At 42.0% G+C, this 23,600-nt stretch overlaps 1 protein-coding gene across 1 annotated transcript in view; it reads right to left on the bottom strand.

Annotated features, from left to right (window-relative positions):
• ITFG1 (integrin alpha FG-GAP repeat containing 1) overlaps positions 1–23,600 on the bottom strand; it is a 120,956-nt gene that overhangs the window by 29,726 nt on the left and 67,630 nt on the right. The window contains exons 11-14 of the mRNA XM_081015532.1: positions 16,014–16,164; positions 12,717–12,825; positions 6,315–6,358; positions 2,912–2,990 (exon numbers count right to left, since the gene is read on the bottom strand). Coding sequence (XP_080871658.1) covers positions 2,912–2,990; positions 6,315–6,358; positions 12,717–12,825; positions 16,014–16,164 — 383 coding nt within the window. The remainder of the gene's footprint in view (positions 1–2,911; positions 2,991–6,314; positions 6,359–12,716; positions 12,826–16,013; positions 16,165–23,600) is intronic.

Here is a 23,600-nt window from a genome sequence, read left to right as displayed (position 1 = left end):
TTAAGTGTCAACTACTTTCAAAACAGACAGAATATAGATTAGAACCTGGGTTTCTGCTAACACTGAGGAAGCAGGGGATAGATTTATAAGATGTATGGATTTTTAAACTACCAAGATGGCAACATTTTACCGTTTTCACTATGGAAAGAAATGATGTATGATTCATCACCTCACCCATACTAACACTCGTTGTCTGGGGTTTGATCCATTTGAATAAAACATGCTTCTTTGCCATCTAAGCTGTGCTGGAGTCATCGTATCTCTTATCATGAGGCTTGAGCCCTTTAGCAGCCAGCCACAAGCCTTCCCTTCTAGATATGACAGTGCCATTTCAGACGGCACTGACCCCAGAAGGCAGCAGCTGTGAATGGTCATTAGCTGTTGGTATTTTAGAAGCACAAATGGCTCGTACTTGTGATTTCATACAGAAATCCTGTAGGAAATTGGAGAGAGAGAGATTCTGGATGACCCCTGGGCAAAATCCACAAGTCACATGTCTGATGGCATGTCACAAGTTGCACAGGCTTTTGCAATAACTGGAACTAATGAACATCCAAATTGGATCCATGTAAAAAGGCTGGGTCCTCAAAAGATCCCTGTTATTGATCATTGTGGCCTGCCCTACTTAGTCTATGTATGTCAGTCTGCTGGGAGTTTAGACAAGCTTGGCTCCCAGGGAGCTGAATTCTCTGCTGGTACAACCTCCAGGCTAGTTTTCTACCTCCCCCTCTGTCCTCCTATCAGAGGGACAGGTTTTCCTTACCATCTGTGTGCTAAAAATGTTTTCATTTATTAAAAGCCAACATGGTTATAAAACCACCCAGACTGACAGTTTTCATGCAGAGATCCGGTCTGCTGCCAGTTCTGAATAGTTAAAATATGACCACCCTGTCTGTATATGAGATGCTTATTATAATCTGCTTAATTATATGGGTACCTGCAGCCAGCTGTTCCACAACCCTGTGTGCGTTTACAAGGCATCAGCTCCCTTGAAATATTAAGGATTGCAAGCCTGAGATTGCACCGACCCCATTATCATTCATGACCAGCAGAGTGAAAAAGTAAACAGAAAAAGAAGTCATGACTGCATAAACAGACCCAATGAGTGCAATTAAGAGTAAATAAAGGTCATGATACATTCATTCAAAGCTGCATTAAATGTGTACATCCTTGCCCTAATAAGGAGGTTAACAACTTAGCTTTTTTAATATAGAAAAAAACTTCATCCATTCTCCCATTCCTAAAAAAAAGGGCACATAACTTTTCTGACGAGAAAAGGGGACCCATTTGCCTAAAGTCACAACTCTTGGAGAATACAATTATAGCACAGTCATGTATATTCATGGGTCATCATTACCTTTGGCTCTTAGTAAAGAAGTGGGCTTCTATCAGCAAATTAACTATCAAGGGGACTCAAGTCTGAAACAAGCAGGCAGAGCTGTGTAAAAGACAGGACAGGGCCTTTAAACAACAACATACTCCCTAGGAAAACAAATGTAGATAAAAATTGAAAATGATTTAGAAATTGATAGCGTTAACCCCGGGGTAACATCTTTCGAAGTAATTTGCTAAAAACATGTCCACAGCTATTGATGTTAGATTGTTACATTTCTATCTCTTCCATCATTCAATGCTCTCCCTCGACAACAACCATCACAATAACTCTGCTAGGCAGTCAAAGCTGTTTTCCTCTACACCCAAGACCATTTTTCTAGCCATGGCGGCTCTCCAAGTAAGCAAAAACTCACAACTCTGGGAGACACTTCAATGTGTTTCCACACTAACACTCTAGACTGATTAGCTCACATCCAACAGTCTAGCTAGCTACAAGTGTGTGTGTGTTTGTGGGGCAGGGGGCAGGATAACAGCAAACATGACATTTTATTTTTTACTCTCTTTTTTCTAAAGAGATTTGGCTACTATTTGTTCCTTACACTGGCAACAACAAAAGCACAGCACCCACAACAGAAAAACTGAAAGATGCCTATTTGTTATAAATCCATCTTTTGTCACTGTTTTCTCGTTTAACGATTCAGGTTCTTAAAATATGTTTGCTGAATACGATGCTGATGGGACAAAACTTAAGAGAGGTAGAAATTGTGGGTAACTAAGTTAACTGAACTTGAACCCACTGAAATTAGTGAGACACACTTCAGTTCTGACTTACGTACTCCACTGATTTCAATGGAATCTAAGTTCAAGTATCTTAGTTTTGATCCATAATGGGTCTTAAGTCAAGATTATTTCGTTGTTTTCTTCCTTTGCTTCTGCTGCCTAATATCTGAACCACTATTTTAAGAATGCCAGCTCTCTCAAGAAAGCATCAAATTTGCATAGACAGGATATCCTGTCCATATTCCCTTGCCTGCAGAGCCAGCAGCCCCTCACCCCTTTTTGAGCATCCTCCCTTGCGGAGTGTTCCCTCAGCCTCCTCCCTCTCCCCTCTCCTAGTGAATCCTCTGAGCAGCAACCGCCACTGCCGCCCTTGGTCCTCACGCCACCCCCCAGGGGCCTAGGAAGAGGACACCCCCAGCCTTAGTGGCCCAATGGAGACTGGCCAAAGGTGAACGTGAGGTAAATAGTCACACAAGCCTTTGGGAGGCAGACATGCGAGAGGGCATCAGAGGCAGAATGTAAGGAGACGGACAGAGGCCAGTGTTGCACTTGGCACCCCTGACTCTCATTCAAGGCACCCCAGGGTGCTATGGCACACTGGTCGAAAATCACTGGTTTATGGGATTATCATTGCCTGCCATGCTCTTATGTTTACATGGAGGGTTTGGTGAATCCAGGCAATTGCCACTTTCTTCAACTGGTTCCCTTTCTCTGAAGACATCCCCCCACAACCAATGCTGGTGTGCCCCACATTGGGAAACTCACAGTGAAAGTAGTCAACAGAAATAAGTCTTACCTGAACCGTTTTTCAAGTATCCATTGGCATCCACTGTGGTATACATAATGTAAGGTCCAGGCTGATTCACACCGAAGGGCTGGAATGAAAGATAATGACTTGGATTATTTCCCCTTTTCTTTTCAAAGCTTAAAAATCAGGAAAGAAAAAAAACACACCCCACCATGAAATGACTGCAGACTCATTTTGATCTGCGCAATATTGGGAACTCTACAATGATTTATTTTTGATATTCTGAGACTAGAATACAATTTTGTTTTCATGTGGCAAATAACCACGAGGGGTGCCTACCCTTCCCTACCAAACTAACAATACGGCTGTCAATTTGCTCCTGTACGTGCTCTTCTGAATGTACTGTGATTGCAAAGAGAAGACAGCAGTTCCAAAGCAACCCAGAACTAACCTAGTCATTGTGTTCTGACGTCGATTTGAATGAGCATAACAGCATTTGAAGTTGCAAGTCCAATCTGGTGTGGGAAAAGGAATGTTCGGAGTTCTTTTTAGCCAATGATGCAGAAAACAGCAAATGTTTCCAGGGAAGATACTTATTCTCATCAGCTAATGCAAGTCTAAAAGATGAGTGACTGCAGGCTGAGAGTTGATAAGAAGAGCAGATGCCAGGAAAAGGGCTTATGCAAGTTGAAAAACACAATGGTTGTGCAACCATTTTCCAGGCTTTTTATTAGTGGGCCTCTCTCTTTTAGCACTGGAAGGGGTACCATGGAGTCCGCTTTTGCCTTATTCAAGTCTGCTACTCCATTCGTCTCCTGAGCATCACTTTGGTTACACAATTTCACTTTGTTGTGACTTGCTCAATCATGTTCTGCTCAAGCTTCTCCTACATATCTTTTAAATGTGTCCATTTCTCTCGCTCCTTTCTGTCTGTTTTATCTTCTTTCACCTTTTTGGTCTTCTCAGTCTTTCTACCTGGCCACCACCTATCTTATTTCTGAGTCCAGAATTTCAATCACTGTCATCTACTGGGACATATTTTTCATAGCTGCCCCTAGCTCAGGTGTAGGGAACCTGTGGCCCTTTCAGTTGCTGCTGGGCTGCCATCATCCCTGACCATTGGCTATGCAAGGTGGGAATAATGGGGCCTGGAATCTAGTAGCATCTGGAGGGCCACAGTTTTCCCACTCCTGCACTGTCTGATAACATCTGCTTTGCTCCATCCACAACCATCCTTAAATACTTCTCTTGGCTCAGGCCTTCCTTCCCGTGATTTGCTTCATTTACCTCTTCCCTCTCCTACCTTCTTTCTTTATATAGATAATATCTTTTCTTTAAACTGTAAACCTGTGGGCAAGAAGTTGCCCATATTAAGATGCCAAATCTGTCTTTGGTGCTTAACAATATGCAGTATCAGATGCTATCTGTCTGTGGGTCTGATATTTTAGTTCCCCAGGTGGAACTTTGCAGTCTACATATGGCCATGCAGTACACACCAATTTATTGAATATCAATACAGCTCTAATGCTCCAAATGATCTGTTTACAGGGTGAGCATTTCTAGGGCTTGCCGTCCCACCTCCCCCAACCCAAGAGCTTTGTAGGCATGGGGATTCTGGTGCATTTATCGTATTCATTTAAGGCAGCGTTGCTTGGTACTATAAATAAATTATTCTGAAGTCAAAATCATTATTAACTTCACATATGCCTCCTAGGGAGATTAATACAAACGTGGATACAAGTCAGAAGGACAAAGCATATGGGAAAGAGAACATTGCTCATTCCCCCCACCCCAAGTGTCAAGATTCGGTACCTTTGGGAAGGGAGAATAAAGAACAAGGCAAACCGTTCAAGAAGATTTGGATCCTCAAACAAAGTCCAAAGGAGATAAGTGAGAGGCAAATGTTTCAACTACAGCGTGCCTTGGGGAACCCAGCTGTCAAGCGAGTCAGTCTGAAAGGAGCGCTCACAAATTGGGCCTTGCTGACATGCCTTTCAAAATTATTGCTTTAAAATTTTTGCTCAAGGCTTATTATTCAGAGGCTTCATTGCACACGATAGAACATGGTCAATGAAAAAGGCAGAGCAAACTTTGCAAAGTTTCATGCTGGATAACCAGCGCTGTGATTTAGCAAACACTTTTACATGTGCACAGGTGCTCAATGGAGCCTGCATGTGCACTGGGGCTTTCTCTCCATCTCCCATGGTGGAAAAGGCAGCCCATTCACTGCCCACCTTGCACTGTGGGCTGCTTTTAAAATCTGGGTGCCTTTTAAGTGTCATTGTGTGACAGAGTGAGTAGGGGGGGAAATAGGATGCTGAAGGGGAGCGGGGAGTTCAGAATGCATAAGGAAACAAAGGACCAAGAAAGCAAAGCATAACTTTACGAAAACCAAGCCTTATGAGGAAAGGTTGAGGGAGCTGGGTATGTTTAGCCTGGAGAAGAGAAGACTTAGAGGTGGTATGATCGCCTTCTTCAAATATGTGAAGGGCTGTCATATGGAAGATGGGGCAATCTTGTTTTCTGCTGCTCCAAAGGACAGGACCTAAACCAATGGATTCAAATGACAAGAAAGGAGATTCCAACCAAAGATTAGGAAGAGCTTTCTGAGGGTAAGAGATGTCTGACAGTTAATGGACTACCTTGGAAGTTGGTGGACTCTCCTTTGTTGAGAGTTATTAAACAGAGGTTGGGTGGCTTTATTGGTCAGGGATTTTTTAGCTGTGATTTCTAAACTGCTAGGGTTGGACTAGATGAACCTCATGGTCCCTTCTAACTCTATCATTCTACAGTGGTACCTCGCAAGACGAATGCCTCGCAAGACAAAAAACTCACTAGACGAAAGGGTTTTTTGTTTTTTGAGCTGCTTCGCAAGACGATTTTCCCTATGGGCTTGCTTCGCAAGACGGAAACGTCTTGCAAGTTTGTTTCCTTTTTCTTAACACCGTTAATACAGTTGCGACTTGACTTCGAGGAGCAACTCATAGAACGCGGTGTGGTAGCCTTTTTTGAGGTTTTTAAAGACTTTGGTGATTTTTGAAGCTTTTCCAAAACTTTCCCGACGCCTTGCTTCACAAGACGAAAAAAATCACAAGACGACAAAACTCGCGGAACGAATTAATTTCGTCTTGCGAGGCACCACTGTATTAACATTTTGGAGCCTTGCTTCTAATCTCTTGGCAGAAGTCTTGAAGCCTTCCTTCACCTTTTTCATATGGGCAAGATCTTGCAGACTGCCTGAGGAATGGAGATAGTGGACTTTGAACTCTACATACAACTGAATTAAAAGTTAAGCTTCTTTCATTCAGGAAGAAACATATTGGGTTATCATAATAGCCCTTAGCATGCAAGATATGGGGGTTAAACTATCCTCCCCTATCTCTGTCCATTGCCTTTTAGATTAAGGACACCAAATCATTTCAATAGCAACAACCTTTAGTAGCATACTTACCGTTATCTTTCGCGGACAGTCATTGGAACAAAGACCGCTGAGCACTGTGGATAAACAATGGGGAGGAGTCCAATGGTTATCTATGCTGTTAACAGGATTGCTCTGTAAACATCTCCCTGCAATCTTATAATTGTCACTGCTTCATGCTCAATTTGCACATCCAAGTCAAGTTGCCTTTTCTTTATAAAGGCTCCTAAAAATTTTAATTACTGTTGTTTATCTCACAGTAACGTTTTTAAAAAAACCATTATTGATTTGTCCAAATTATGCTGCTTCACATAATGAAGGCATTAATTAGGTAATCACTGTTCTATCACACCTATTTCTTGTCTGGGTGACGTGATGCCAAATATAGACTCAATATTCATGTAAGAAGGAAAACAAATTAAAATGCATACTAAAAATAGAGGTTCCTCAGGCTTATTTTTTTCAACGCTTGATTCAATATTCCATTTATTGTTTCTCATCATTTAGCCAGCCTTCCACCAAAGAGCTCAAAGAGTGACATACAAGGAAATCTCCTGTTTTATTTTCACAACCATCTTGCAAGGCTGTGGGTTGTAAAAAAGGCGATTCATTAATTTAAGAGAACTACCATCAATTCTTGGATAGGTCAAGGACTTATTTTAACTTCATTCTTATCTTAAATAAGAAGTATATTTGCTCATGTTTAATGTTACATTAACAGCCATTTTATATGTATTATTTGCAATGGCCTATGAGCATGAACATAGGGACGCGGGTGGCGCTGTGGGTTAAACCATAGAGCCTAGGACTTGCCAATCAGAAGGTTAGCATCCCCGCGATGGGGTGAGCTCCCGTTGCTCGGTCCCTGCTCCTGCCAACCTAGCAGTTCAAAAGCACGTCAAAGTGCAAGTAGGTAAATAGGTACCGCTCCGGCGGAAAGGTAAACGGCATTTCCATGCGTTGCTCTGGTTCGCAAGAAGCGGCTTAGTCATGCTGGCCACATGACCCGGAAGCTGTCTGCGGACAAACGCCGGCTCCCTTGGCCAATAAAGCGAGATGAGCGCCGCAACCCCAGAGTTGGTCACGACTGGACCTAATGGTCAGGGGTCCCTTTACCTTTACCTTTACGAGCATGAACAAAGAATAACCTACATTATCCATACAACCACTCTGCAAAGCAGAGTACGCTGAGAGAGAGATGAGATGGAAACAGAGACACACAGTCACTATTCCAAGGTCATCCACTGAGCTTTGTGCCTAAGTGAAAATTTGAACCCAGGTTTCTTCTGCTCAAAGCCCAACAACCTGCAATACAGCAATATTATGTTAAAACACTGGAACACATCAGTGTTTTTGTGCCACACAGCAACATTTTATAAATGGGTTTGTGTGCTTCATCATTTGGAAGGAAAAGCCCCAACTAAAAAGAAAAAACTGAGCAAACTTATGGAGAAACGAAGCAGCCTCTGTTTAAGAAGCCTGTCTATGCATCCAGGAAGCAGGTCACAGTAGGCTGAGTAGAAAATGCTGCTGGAAAAATGCTTGGAAGATCTGGGTTAAATACTGGCTCAACCACAGACTGCCTCTCTGATTTAGCCTCACTACCTGTAATATGAAAAGGTGTCCATTTACTTTTGAAGAGCACAGTGAAAGGATGAGCACGGTGCTGACTTTATCCTATAGACCACAAAGCACTTAAAAATAAAGCTTTATAAAAGCGTATTTGTCTCTTGCTTCCAAGCTTGTAATAGACACAACCTTAGGTCTCATCTGCAATAGAAGAGTGCCATTTTATCACTCCTAAACACAAATGTTAAAAAATTCTATCAGTTTGGGGGCGGGGAGGAGCAGAGAGGTAATGAATGCCTGAGAAAACAGCTTACTGATCATGGAAAACGAAGAAAGGGCTTGTTGTCAGCAGGCTACCAACTCACATCTCTTTCACTTTTTCCTTCCTTCCCTGCCCCTTAATACCTCCAAGAACATCTGCTCCTGAAAGCACTTCATCCTTCTGCCAAGATTTAAAGCTAGTTCAACCATGTAGCACACTGTGATTAAGCAGCCAATTCCTTAATAACTTAGTGCCAAAGCTGGGCATTTCTGGAAAAAAAGGTTTGCCCTCTACAGAACTGTTCTTTTAAAAGTAATTGGTGGGTTTGCAATTTTAGTTGCAAAAATACCCACAAAAAACCATGAATGCCGCTTCAGAGGGAAACAATGGAAAATAGAAACGGAAACCAGCAAGTGCATACACCATTATTCTGGACTTTTTATAATTTCCAACTTTGCACAGCATCTTAAATAGGATATTTAGGTCACTTTTTTTTTGCTCAGCAGGTACCCAGAAGAAGAGAAAGCTGTATTTAGCTGAACAATTTCATTACATACTCTGCTGAATTAAGCAATCTTGCATACATAGAACCATGTGAATTCTTTTGCTTTCCCTGTTAAGTGATGTAAGCTAGTGATGGCAAAATGGGCTCTTGTGAATGAGGCAAGGAGCTCTCACCATTGTATGCACTGATAAAGTTGAGCAGGTGCTTAGGCTGAATGGGAGACTTCTGAGGGCTCCATGTAAGCCATGCAGCAGCATATAAATGAAGAGCCCAGGACTGATTTAGCTGTTAAGCTATTTAACCCATTTGTGCATCACTTGTCACACAATTTGATTCTGGGGTGGTGTTTTTTTAACAAAAAACAGGACAAAATGCAGTACACAAAACAATGCAATAAAAATAATCTAGCAAAGAAAAGCAGGAAGTGAAATGCTAATAAATTCAAATGCCTAGGTCAGGCATGTCCAACTCCCAGTATAAAAAACTGGCAGTGATCTACCCATTGTCATTGGAGGGAGGAGGAGTGTGTGTGTGGGAGTGGTGAGTTGCCCAGAGTTGTTGAGTTTTTTATAGGAGGGAAGTGCCCAGAGAAGTTGAGCTTTTTTTTGGGGGGGGGAGGATTGCACAGAGTTTTTAAGCTTCCCCCCCGTAACTTTTTGTATACGATAAGGATCCCGTGATCTACTAGGATCAGCCGGGGATCTACTGGTAGATCGCGATCTACTGGTTGGACATCCCAGGCCTAGGTGAATAAGGTAGTATTTAAAAGGTAAAGGGACCCCTGATCATTAGGTCCAGTCGTGGCCGACTCTGGGGTTGCGGTGCTCATCTCGCTTTATTGGCCGAGGGAGCCGGCGTACAGCTTCCAGGTCATGTGGCCAGCATGACTAAGCCGCTTCTGGCGAACCAGAGCAGCGCACGGAAACGCCGTTTACCTTCTCGCCGGAGTGGTACCTATTTATCTACTTGCACTTTGACGTGCTTTCGAACTGCTAGGTTGGCAGGAGCAGGGACCGAGCAATGGGAGCTCACCCCATCGCGGGCATTCAAACCACAACCTTCTGATTGGCAAGTCCTAGGCTCTGTGGTTTAACCCACAGCGCCACCCGTGTCCCTAAGGTAGTATTTACCTAGCACCTGAAAAAGCAATGTTGGTGCCAGGCAGGTCTAATGGGAGATGGCATTCTATAACTGGGGTGCTGCTGCTGAAAAAAGCCCTCAGCCCTCAGATTGTCACTCGCCTCCCTTCTGATAGTGAAGGTACACAAAGACAGGAATCAACACAGTAGTCAACATAGTGCCTTGCAGACCTTGTTGGACTCCAACTTCCATCAGTCCCAGCCAGGGGTCAGGAACGATGGCAGCTGAAGTCCAACAACATTTGGAGGATACCACATTGGCTCCCCTGACTGGAGAGCATGGGCAGGTGGATAGCATGCACTCCTGTAGGTACCCTGGTTCCAATCTGTTTAGGACTTAAAAGCGTTAGAACATTTGTTGGGTTTGGAAGTAGAGAGGAAGCCACTAAAACTCTTAAAAAGACCACCAATATATCATCGGAATGAGCTGTTCCCATTCAAATTTCAGCAGTTGTATTCTACACTAGCGTGCAATTTCTGAACAGTCTTCAAAGGCAGCTCCATGTAAAACACACTGCAGTCATCTAATTGGGAGGTATAGGTAACTGTGGCCTGGGTCCCTTTATCTAGAAAGGGTTGAGGCTGGCAACCCAGCTGTACTTGGCAAATGGCACCCTGGGCAATTGAAGCTACTTGACAAGCTAGATCTAAGAGAAATGTGTGTGAGTAATATATAGGGAACACCTTCCCCCATATGAACCGACCCATCTTTTTTGCTTCAGGTGGTGGTATACACTCAAAATGCATCCCTGATTTCATCTGCGAAAAAATGAAGGGTAAACTTCTGAAATGTCCCAATGTTTTTTGTTTAATACAATGTTCCTAATGCTTTGGGCTTATCATTTGCTTAAAAATGTTAACTTTATTTCAGTTTAACCTTTAAGTAGCCTAAATGCACCATGAATTATGTTCTCCAGAGGCTGAGGATCAATAGTCCTCATCAGAGTGCCTGGTGATCCAGAGTGTGCCTCTTATTTTATTGAACCAGCTGTGTACTGGAATCACTGCTGCCTACGTACTCTGAAGCAGCAAGCGGTAGATTGTATTGAAATTAATTCTCCGTAGCCCAGATTAAAAGCAACCCAACTCCTGGGCTTTGGACAAAAGCTGCTGAAAGCAGTATTTTACTTTCGTTTACCTTGCATATATTCCCTTTCTGATTAAAAAGTTTCTGGTGCTCATTAAAAAAAAAAAAAAAAGACCCTCTAAACTTTTGGCATAGCTCAATACCTTTTAAAATGCAGAATGAAATGAAATGAGAGTGCACACACACACACACAAATATAATGAAGGCTAAATGGCCTCATTTTTACATACAGCCTGACCACTTGCAAGAGAGCTGGTTTATGCTGCTGTGAACACTTCTGGTCCCATATTTTGAAAACAGAGTGGTCTTCATTAATATAGACATTTTGTTTCCTCTCCTTCCCTCTTGTGCAAGGCTGACTGTGAACCAGTAGCTTCAGGGTTTAAAACCAAATCCTTGAGTCACATAATAATAATAATAGTAATAATAATAATAATAATAATAATAATAATAATAATAATAATAATAATATATTTATACCTCGCCCATCTGGCTGGGTTTCCCCAGCCACTCTGGGCAGCTTCCAACAAAACACTAAAATACAATAACTTAATAATTATTACTCAGAATTATAGGTTACAGAGATCTCAAATAAGCCGTGAAGACTAATAAAAGAAACAAAGGGACAGGTTCACAGCACGATGCAAAGCCACAGCCAGTTTTTAAACAAATTGTGGGTTTTTAAACAAACTTGGTCATTTAACTGGTTTATTTGAAACCACCATCTTTGGTTTATATGTGGCAAGAAGCCATGATTTTGTGGAAAGGGAAACTAAAGTTTGTTGAAGTCCTCCTCCAAGAGGCTGGTCCACCAAGCGCACTCTGTGCTCAGCCAGTCCTCATCTGCCTGCTTCCCTTCTTACAAGTCTGGTGGGGGAAGTTGGCTGCCAGCTTCCTCCTCCTCTTCCTTAGCCTATGTGTTGTCTTTTATAGAACTCAACAGGGAGCAGGATGTAGGTAGAACAAGAATTTGTAGGTTCCGCCTAATATGGACTCTGCCTGTCCTGGGCTCTGGCTCCACCCACTATCAGCCTCCTTGCTTTCCACCTTAATAGTTCCAATGGACATCAGCCTTCACTGTCCTCCTCCCAGAAGGGCAGGAAGAGGCAAGGGGAGACTGAAAATCGAAGGCTTGTGGAGGTTCCTTCCTGCTCAAGTACAAATCAAGTCCAATAACATTTAAGGGGCAAGAGCAAGCATAATGAAGGAGCCTTCTTAACCATGCTTAGGAGATTGGGAGGGTGTAGCAGGCTTCCCCGACCTGATGTCTTCCAGATGCTTTGGACTACAACTCCCATCAACCCCAGGCTTTGTTGGCTGGGGATGATGGGAGCTGTAGTTCAAAAATATCTGGACAGCTGCACGTTGGGAAAGACTGGCTGATGGGATCACTAATCTCAATCCCCCCTTCTCCCCTTAATCACAATGAATAAGCATCACCCTTTAACCAGTGCTGAAATCCAGGACGATGTAGTGTTTTATTGCATACAAAGTATACCACCTTGATACTTTACATTAGCTGGTGGTATACAAGCTTTCAAAAAGAATTAAAACAAATAAATTTTAAATATTGTATAAAAGGAAACACATAATAGAACAAGCATGAGCAAGTTCTGTACTGGAGTAATACACTAGAGTGATCTAAATATACAAAACTGGCTAACATATGAGTGGGAGCACTAAAATAAGCAAATAACCTGAATCATATGTAATCAATTAGGTTTTCTTTAACCCAGTTCTCCCAGATAGCATTTCCCTTCTTACACTATTACTATAATACAATCATTTTTCTATTGTTCTTGGTGGGCAACGAGAAACAGAATCAAATTTCCCCTCTAACAGCATTTTGATGTTTTCATAGCAATCCACTTACCAATGACTTTAACAAAATAGGCATCAGCTTCAAAGTTATTTTTTAATGTGTGGATGGCAAGCTCTGTCTTTGTGCTATCCTTGCTGAGGACAATAATATCCAAGATTCCCTAAAGAAACAACAAAATATCAGTATTCTTTTTTAAAAAAAGAGCAGAAACCTGAACATCACTAAAATGCAGTCAATACAATGAAGCAAAAAAATACAATAACTGCTGGCAAAAACCATGAGATCACAAAATTAGTTTTCGCTTGAAACAGAGCTTCCAGAATCAGAGCTGTGGGTCAGATCACAGTTGCGAAGAGTTTAATCTATCTATCAAAACACCCACTGAAAATGGTAAATCAGGCTGCAATAAAAGCTTAGCAACAATTTCACTTGTAAAGAAAAGAAAATTGTTTTCAGACGTTGGGGGAAAGAGATATTTTTCATTTTAACATTGAATTTCCCTTTTGGTTTTGAGTACATTGCCGTGGCTGCAGTCACACATGTTTTCTCCATACCTGTGCCCACTTTAAGACAGAGCCTCACAACCTGCAAGGAAGTTGGTTTATGCAGCTGTGCAACTTTCTGGCTCCTGGGCTGTATTTTGAAAATGAGTGGCCATCACCAATATAGTAGCTAGAGCCACACCAGTTTTGAATTATGAGCATTGCATGTAATAAAGGAAACTTATTTTAAAAACTCTGAATATTTCTATTTAGTGAAATGGAAAGGAAAACAATTCTTTTATAGTTTTACCAAAATGTTGATCTCTTTAAATTCACCAAAATGTTGGGCTTAGGCCAGGGAAGGCAAAAGGGACCACATACTCCTGCTTTTGGTCAGGGAGAAAAATGAAATAAAGACTGGGCCCCTTTCACCTCTGTCAATGGCACACAATCCAAAAGACACAGGATAGCACACTCTTGAGTGAAATACAAAAGCACATTTAAGTTCTATTTGATTCATGTCTTCCAAATCCAAGGACTTGTCTTAAAGCTATAAACATATGCCAATTTCAGGCCGGTTTAAAGGAGATGTTGGAACTTCCATTAAACAACTCAAATCTCGGGTAATACACAATGAAGCATGTCACACTGGTGTTATGGGCACCATAGGGTTGAGATGTCCATCCTCATTCTAAAAGCTAAAGGGAAATATAGGAGACACATGGCCAAATGATAAGTTTCCTCTGTGTGTGTTCCTTTTCTGCTCAGTTTTGCACAGATCTAGGCTGCAAGCACCTGCTTTAAGCACAACTTGATGCATTCCAGGCAATGGCATTCCATCCTTCATTATGTTTAACGGGAAACATGTCAGTTTTATGACTTCTCCACAACAGGAAACACTGCTGTGCTAAGCAGATATCAGGCCTGCATTTAACAATGTTTCAAAAGTGTCAAGCCTCACCTCCAGATATTACGGAACATGAAAACGTTCTGAATGACTTATTTGGCAGAAATATGCAGGAAAAATGTGGAGATGTACTTTTCACCCTTGGAGTTTTCAAAGAAACATGTGGCCTTGGTGGGGGGGCGGAATAAGAAATTATATCTAAAAGAAGGGACTCAGAGTGCCATTGCGATTTGGAGTGAATGGATGTACAGAGGTGGACAAAAGTTTAAAAGTGAGAAATAAAGCTGAGACCAGGAGAAATTTGGCACTGAATGCAGGGAGCCAGATGCAGTGTCTGTTCATGTACTGTGCAGAAATAAATTATTGTGAATATTTGGCAGTCAGTATGGGAGAAACTAAGCTGGAACCTTATGATTTATGTTAGCTTAGCTTAGTATACAAATGTCCCCAAATTGCATGGGAGGGTCAAGTCACTAGGGTTTGAGCAGATCAGCTGTGGTGTGCCCAGCTTAAAAGTGCAGTAAACACCCCTTCCTTAACAACTTGGGAATATCAGTTTGCAATATTTAAAGGCAGCATGGTTTCTGGACTAGAAAGATGGACTTGGTCTAGGAAGTAAGAATGCAAGAGCAGCCCTGCTGGATCAAGACCAAAAGACCATCTAGTGTGAAACCTCTGGATGTGAAACCTCTGGATGTTGTTTGACCTCAATTTCCATCAGCCTTAACCAGCATGACCAATGGGCAGGCTTAATGTGAGCTGCATTCCAATGATGTCTGGAGGACCATAGGTTCCCCATCCATGAAGCAGATAATTAGCTGGTTTCCAACAGTAGCCAATCATAGGCAGTTAGGAAGGTAACACACAAGGCATGAAGGCAACAATGCCTCTTCCTTTCCCATGTTGTTTGTTCTGGTATTCATCATATGCTCTGGACAACTTGTCTTCTTTAAGCCTGAGAATCTCACCAATAGAAGAACAGGCTACTAGCTGGGAGGAAAGACACAAGGATTGTGAAAAAGCAAACCCCTTGTATTTGCTGCATACACAAATATGCAGTTCTGGAAGTATATTTTTAATGCCACTTTGGCCTGTAAGTAAAAACTGGACATGAAGAAGCTTTTAGCGAGCAACCACCTGTTTTTATTTATATTAACTCCCCGAATTCCTGTTTTTAGGAGCACAGGAAAGTGCGTTCCACTTAGTCAGACCATTCCTCTATCTAGCTCAGCTTGGTTTACACTTACTGGCAGAGGCTTTCCAGGATTTGGGCAGAGGACATTCCCAGACGTTCCTGGAGAGGGTGTTGCTAGGGCAGGAACAATACTCAGTGGTAGTGGCTTTCCATAGTTTCAGGACAGGTAGTCTCGCCCTGCCTGGAGATTCTGAAGCTCAAACCTGGGACCTTCTGCATGCAAAGCAGATGCTCTTCTACTTAGCTTTGGTCCTTCCCCAATATTAGTTTACATATGCTTTCACATGCCTTCTTACTGCTCTTTTACTGTTTTTACTCTGTATTTTTGTTTTGATGGTATTGCTTACTGGGTTTTCTTTAAAGAGTAAGTTTATAAAATGTTTTAAATAAACAAAATAAAGCAATGCATAAAAATAAGCCTGAGAACTTCATCTAAACAGATTTTAGCAGATACAAGTGATGCCTTAGGAAAGTCCCACTCCCTTCCTTTAAAAAAAAAAAAATCAAATGTAAAAAGTGAAGCCCATTACTAACAAAGATCTATTCAAAAGAGCTGAAATGAAGGGTGACTGTTCATATAATCTCAGCGGCTCTCTCTTCAGCTTTAAATGATTTCTCTTCAAACAACTCGTTTGTTTTCATTATGTGCCGTGGATTTGCCCAGTCAAAATATTCCAAGATGCCAGTTTGGAACGAAAGCTCAAATAAGAACGGGCAGATGGCAATTAAGCAGGCAGGAAAACAAGGAAGAGCACTCAACTCACGTCTTCATAAATGTCAAAGAAGGTTGCCACCACAGCGTCTTTGATCTGATTCAGATCCGAGAGCTCCCAGTAGACCTTAAACATACGCCGTGCACCCGCGCAGCTTGCCTCATTGCACTCAACATTCTCCAGCAGGAAAGCTTGCTGGTTGCTGCAAAGGAAGGAGAGAAACATGGGGTGGGTGAAGTGTTGTTTTCCTGCCTTTATTCTTGCAAAGCTGACCGTGAGCTGGGCCCATTTAGGGCATAATAATAATAATAATAATAATAATAATAATAATAATAAATTTTATTATTTATATCCTGCCCATCTGGCTGGGTTTCTCCAACTGCTCTCGGCAGCTTACAGCATATATAAAAACATAATATACAAACTCCTGCAACCCTAACACTACATATCTGGGAGTAAGACCCAGTGAATTCAATAGGGCGTTGTGAATGAACATAATTAGGATTGTGCTACTAGTCAGTTAATAATTTTTACTCACAAGGGAAACAGCTATTTAGTTCCTCTATCTATCCCCCTTGGGAAGTGCAAAGTGGGAGTGGGTAACCTTCCATTTTTCTTCAAAAAACCTAGAACTCCAGGGAGCCTTATTCATAATCAACATTAAATTGTAAGCAACTTGAAGCAGGGACTAGCCTCCATCCTCCTCACTTGATTATCTTATTCTATAAAGCAGTATATTTATTTATTTGATTTGTCTTGTTATGAGTTTGGGTGGTCAATCTGGATGACATCCTGGGTCCCTTCAAAACCTGTATCTGTGGGGAGAAGAAGCCTGCCAAACCAGGGGGTTTTTTTTGCTCAAGGTAATGGCTTTCGCTGGCTTGTTAAGTACCACAGTTTAACATAACCAAAGAAATCACTCTGTTGCTATAGACAATTGGGTACATCATTTACTTACTCGCTTGCTTACCACCCTTCATCTGGAGATTACAGGGAAGTTAACATTATAACAACAAAAATTAAATGTTTCCATTGCCCTCTTATTTCCAAGAGGTGTCTGTTGGTTGGGGAGCAGGGGAAGAATCTGATTGGCGCAGGCCATGTATTTGCCTCCCATGCTTCTTTCTTTTGATAAATGCATTATATTTTAAACTTGACCGCAAGCCACCTAGAGACTATCCTGATTCATTTAATATTGAGGCTTTTGCTGTTCTGCTGATGATTGCTCTCTTTTCACCACATTTCTGGCACAGGGCCCGCCATACGGCTGTCAGACATGACAATCTACACACACTTAACGTTTTTAACATGGAAGAGAAAAACGAGCCCAGTTTGCAGTAAAGTCACCCTTTTGCCCCTAAATCAAAGGAATGGAGCGACAGGTTAAGCAGACTCCCACTTTTACTTTTAGATTCCGAAGCAAAAGGCACTAGAGGGTGCTGGGAAAGAGATCCTTTGGGCAGAACTAGACATTCCTGAATTCTGTGTTGCGGCCAGAAATGGTACCCACCAGTCTGTAGACCTATGCCAGGGTTGGCTAACATGTGGCTTTCTAGCTATTGCTGGACTACGCATCAACCCTGACCATTAGCAGCTGGGGCAGCTGGGACTTGGAATTAGTAATATATGGAGGGCCACAGATTCCTCACCCCAACCTATCTCCTGTAATGTGAAACTCACCACACAATATTATGTCATCACACAATGACTTTCCCCTTTCCCCACTCTAAGGATGGATTGCTTCTGGGGTAGAGATCTTAATGAGGTCATTATGTCGATTCACAACTTGACCTAGACACAGAGATACTGTTTTGGGCAGCATGGCCTCACTGTTCATAGAATCATAGACTTTTAGATTTGGAAGGGACCCTGAGGGTCATCTAGCCCCAACCCCCCGCAATGCAGGACTCTCCCTGCCCCCAATGTAACACTTAGTTTCCTCTTAAAGTGGATTTTACTAGAGCTTATAAAAATTCTGTCAAGTCTCTGGGAAACACATAAATCTCAAGGCTATTTTGTCAACATTTCTTGGGTATCTCCCTATGTGTATGTGTTGACAAAGTTTTTTGAAAAGGGAAAACTTAACACACACATAGGATGATTTCATCAGCCACATCATTTATTCTGTACTGTAAGCTTTGCTTCCTTACTGTGCAAAGTCTTCAAAATGCATGAATCAGACTTCCCCACCCCCACAACTCAATGTTCTAATGAAGCTTTTCATTACCACAACAATTTTATTCTCAACACCTTTCATGAATATTTACATATTTACTTCCAGTATGAGTCACAACTATCATTACATTGCATCTCCATTATTTCCCTTTGTGTCTCAGCCAAATATCAAAACACACCATTATACAATTTACAAGGTTATTTCAATTTCTTCATTACATATCCTATAAATGTTCCCATTCAGGTGTGACAAAAGGGGACATGCTGTGTGTTGATTTTTTAAAAATCATTTTGATGTATTCCTGGTTGAAATTTTGCAGATTAAAATGACTGAAAATGCTTTTCTTCTCCATTTGGTATGGCACTACATGCCCCCTTAACACCAGGGTATAAATTATTAACGTTTCTGGAGCTGTGTAAAATGTTCAACTGTAAATTGTAGGAAAGGCAAACTTGTATGTACCAAACACAAACCTATAAGACAAATTCCGAAGATGTATTTGTGTTAAAGCACTTCTTCATGTACAGCATAGTTAAATTATGGAACTTGCACTTAGAGGAGGCAGTGAAGACCAGCAAGCTGGGTGGCTTTAAAAGAGGATTAGACAAATTTACGGGGGAGAGGGCTATCAAAGACTACTAGCAATGGTGGCTAGGCTCTATACAAGGAGGCAATAACACTTCTGAATACCAGTAGGTCTAAACCACAGGAGGAGGAGATAGTACTCTTATGCTCTAATCCTATAGGCATCTGGATGGCCAATGTGAGAACAGGATGCTGGGCCTGATGGGCCACTGGCCTGATCCAGCAATGCTCTTCTTATGTGCTTACATTCTTAATCTGTTGCAGTAACAAAATGAGTCTTAAGCTCACTTAAAAGAATAAACACTTTCATTGTAACAAGCTTTCATGGATGCCTTATGAAGCGTACAGTGTGTTACTTAGCAGTTATGTAGATATATGAGAGTTCAGAGCAGAAGAAAACAGGCAAACGATGGGATCAGACAACACACACACAAAAAGGTTCTCCAGGCCTACTGCATTTGTATTGCATTGCACTGATATTGTACTCAGATGCAAGTGCCTGCATAACTGTATCTCTCAACCAACTGAACGTTAAGATTTCATGCATCGTGAAGTAGGCCTACAAAAACCTGGACCTCAATACAGTGGTACCTCGGGTTACAAACGCTTCAGGTTACAAACACTTCAGGTTACAGACTCCGCTAACCCGGAAGTAGTACCTCGGGTTAAGAACTTTAGTTCAGGATGAGAACAGAAATCGCATGGTAGCGGCGTGGCGGCAGCAGGAGGCCCCATTAGCTAAAATGGTACCTCAGGTTAAGAACAGTTTCAGGTTAAGAATGGACCTCCGGAACGCATTAAGTTCTTAACCAGGTACCACTGTAAACACATTAGACTTGAGAGAACTGCAAGAATCCTTGGTTGTATTTCCTGTAAAGCAGATTGCCCAGAGAGCCGGTGATTGGCCCAAGATCACCCAATAATCTTAACAGATGAGAAGTGATTTGAACGCATGATATTCCTTTCCCCAAGGCTCAAACACACCTTTCCCACTATTCCTCAGTGCATGTCAATTTTGAAAAAGGCAGTCACTCAGAGGCAGAGCTAGCTTGCCCATAAAGCTGGGTCTCCTCCTTCTTTGGTGATCACTTGTAGCCGAGTAAAATTGTCTTCCATAAACACGGTTTTAACAAGGAGTCCGTAAGTGACTGTGGAGGCCAATTCTGGACCCACACGTGAGGTGGCCACCTCAAGCGTCACCCGTTTTGCCGCTGGTCTCCCTGGCCTCTAGGGGCCGAGAGGGACTAGGCACCAACACCCAGCTTTCCCGCAGCAGGGGGGAGGGATCTCCCACCCCCACCTGGTGGTGTGTGGGGGCCTTTGCACTGGCTTCTCTCCTTACAGAGTTTGCGCCCCCATCACAAGTTCAGCAGCTGAGTGTTTTACCTCAGGTGATGAAATGCCTTGGGCCGCACCTGGTAATGGTACAGGTATTGCAGAGCAATGAAAACAGGTAAAATAAGATATTCCGCCTGCTAGAAAGGAAATAGTGCTTCAAAGGTCAGTTGCCCTGGGGCTGCCAATGTTTGTATTATTCCAATCTGTTGTAAATTGCCTTGAGGGTCACACGTTTGAATGGTGGAGGATAAAATATTCCAAAATAGATGCATATTGCAACTAATGCAATCTCCATTTGTCAGCCCATTACCCCTATAGCTTTGCATACTATTGTCCACAATTTATGGGGACATAGGTATGAAAACCATGCATTTATTACTCTGTTAGAAAGATTGTGTGATTGTTTTATTGGTCTCGGAATTAATCTTGGGATATTTGCATTCCCCTTCCTTCCATCTCATAAACAGCCCAGTAAAACCTATACAATTATGCATCCAAGCACTTTTGTTTCTGGGGAGACCAAAACGAGACACTCAGGTTGAATTCAAATATTACAGCTCCCACAGGAAGACTAATGAAAAGTGCTTCTGGATGTGGGCTGTAACATTTGAAAAGCAGCTCTCAATAGTCTGTTGGCATATTTCGGGGGTGGGGGATAACGTTCCATGGGACCATTAGTGGTACAAATATGGGAGTGGTATCAGTCTTTTTCATTAGATCATGCAGATTACATTTTTTTCTGATGGGAGACTTGGCTCTTTGGGAAACAGGAGTTACAAAATGATGAAAAGTTTTTCTCTTTTACTGTTGACAGACGAGATCACACTTTTCAGTCTGTTCTTTATATAAATGTTTGATTAATTTTAATTGTTACTTAATGTTAAAGTGGCGGAGACAATGATTTCTGCGACAACTTAAAACATTCAGATGCAGATTCAAATTACCTGGATTCTGATATTAGTGATGGCATGGAAGCAGCATAAGCTACATTGCCATCTCATGTTCAACTGCAGTATTTACTGTTTATGCACTGCATTTATAGCATAAATACTATGCACTTGATAGATTTTTCACAATTACTGGCTCAAAAATAATTTCTGACACAACACTGCACTTTTTAGTAGAAGAACCCATCATTTCATATTTTAGTAAAATAAAATATGACCCTTAGTTGTATCAGGAGCAACATGTCACTCCAGAACACAGTGGGAGATTAAAATGGCAGCTCCTAGTGGGGGCCTGGGAACTGGTGTTTTAATTTCCCACAATGCCCCACATTGTTCTGTGGCATTGTGGGAAATAAACATGGCAGCTCCCAGACTCTTTCTGGGAGTTGTCTGTCTGCTGGGTAGGCACTGATGATGATGATGATGGGAGGAGCCAATTTGTCAGAGACCCGCCTCAAAGCTGGAGCTGGACCTGAACGATCATAATTAATTGTAGGAACCCCCATAAGAGAGGAAATTCTGAACAGCATCCCATAATACAGACATTATTTCAAAATAGTGGGTTTGAGTCTTCAAGCGAGCCATAAGAAGCCTACTGGAAAGGCTGAGTAAAGCAAGTCAATCATGAACGGGTGACTGCTGGGTGACAAACTCAGACCTGCAGATGGGTCTGGAAGACAGGCAAGATTCGAGCTGTGAATCTCTTTAGGAAACAGTTTGGGAATTACTGTTTGAAAAGAGTAGTGCTCATCTGCCATTCTTTTAAAATATAGGATGTTGGAAAAATATAGAATGTCTACTTCTGTAAAAAGAAAAAGTACATCCACAGACATAATAGCAAGATGCAGGAATAAATCCAAGACCAGTGTCAAGCCTGAAAAGCACACTAACATGATAAAATGCTGAGTTATGCTAATGTTTTCAGTCAGTTTTTAAACAATTAACATGAAATACGGAGATACAGTTGAGCAAGAGTGAAGGTATTTTGATTTAAGGTTGATGGGGAGCCCCCTCTCCCCCCTTTCCTTTCTCTTCTGAGCTTCTTGGGAAAAGGAAGGAACAAACAGCAACCTCACTGGCACATTTCTGCCTGTCCTTTCCAGGCAAGAAGCAGCAGCAGTAAAAACAACACAACACAGGAACTGCTGGAGAGAGACAGAAGGAGCAGGCACAAGAGAGATCTTTATTTCTTTGGACCAATCCAGTGGGACACAGGAGGAGACTCCAAATTTCACTGCATACTACTCTAGCCTTCTCCCTGCTGTAGGAACATGGGGTGCTGCCTTACAATGAGTCAGACCACAGGCCTATCTAGCTCTGCGACTGGTAGGCATTCAGAAAGGAAATGTTCCCAGCCCTACCTGGAGCTGCCCAGAGACTGAATTTCTGCATGCGAAGTGGTTGCTCTGCCACTGAGCTACAGCTCCTCCCTATAAACTATACCAGATTCTTGGTCTACACTTGCAGAAGATGCTGGAATGGAGTGTACCATTTCATGCTGCAGGGTGAAGTGTACCATTTCATGGGGGAGGCTGAGCATTTCTCAATGCTTCCTTGTGTTAAAAACTTCCTGCAAAAAGAAAATCAGCACAGCGGGCTCAACTAAGCCTTTCTTCCTGATGTACTAGTTTTCCATGTAGTGTGTGTGTGTGTGTGTGTGTATTCCTACCTGCAGTCTGCGGTACAGTCCATTCTACCACTTAATCCTGCTTCAGGTGTTGACCCATCCTAAGGCTCAGCAGTAGCTCCCTAGTTAACTGGACTGCATCAAATCAAATGTGGTTAGTAAAAGATATGCTTCTTTGAATTTCTCAAAATAAAGGTACAAACTGCCCTCTAACACTGAATTTAAATAGGTTTTTCCTTTAAGAAAAGCCTCAAAGCAAACTCATCAAAAGCCCTTCATAAAATCACTTAAGTTCTCTGTTTGGGATATTCAGAGAATAAATTCTAAAACTCAGGCCTGATGTGATCACAACTATGGCCAACATTTGGAAATATGCACTCTGCCCCCTCTCACACTTTCCCTCTATGGTGTGTCTATCCCCTTCTTTTCTCTACTTGGTGCTAACCACAGTTTTGCAACACATAAGCACCAACTGCAAACCATCGTTAACACGAAACAGTTTCTAATGTAACCTTGGCCTGAAAACCTACTTCAAACTCTGATTTACCAGGAAACCATAGCCCATGCTTAATTCTGGAAAGGGGATGAGAGAAGGGAAATTGCTCAAGAGATGGGAGTGGGACACACACTCTGAGATTGGCTCTCAGTCTGCAAACTATGGTTTGCAGGGAGCCAGCATTAAATCCGCATGGACCTAAGAGTTGAAACTAAACAACCTTATTCCAGCCACTTACTGGATTCTCCCTGCCCCCTTATTAGCTCACCTAGGAAATATATCCAAATCACCCCAACATTCTTGTACTGTATTATAAGCACCCTCCCACACATTGCCAGAGCTTTCTTTCTGAGAGCGAGAAACACCACCAAACTATTTTGAATCCATTTTTGAGAATGATGGTAAGAGCATATAATTAAGTCACTTCTGTGTCATGAGGCCATTATATACATCAGTGTGGCCTTGGATG

Source organism: Podarcis pityusensis (genome assembly GCF_964106645.2).
Source record: "Podarcis pityusensis genome assembly, chromosome: 8".
Lineage (NCBI taxonomy): Eukaryota > Metazoa > Chordata > Lepidosauria > Squamata > Lacertidae > Podarcis > Podarcis pityusensis.
The sequence above is the reverse complement of the archived record's forward strand: the minus strand, read 5'-3'. Positions and strand labels throughout refer to the sequence as shown.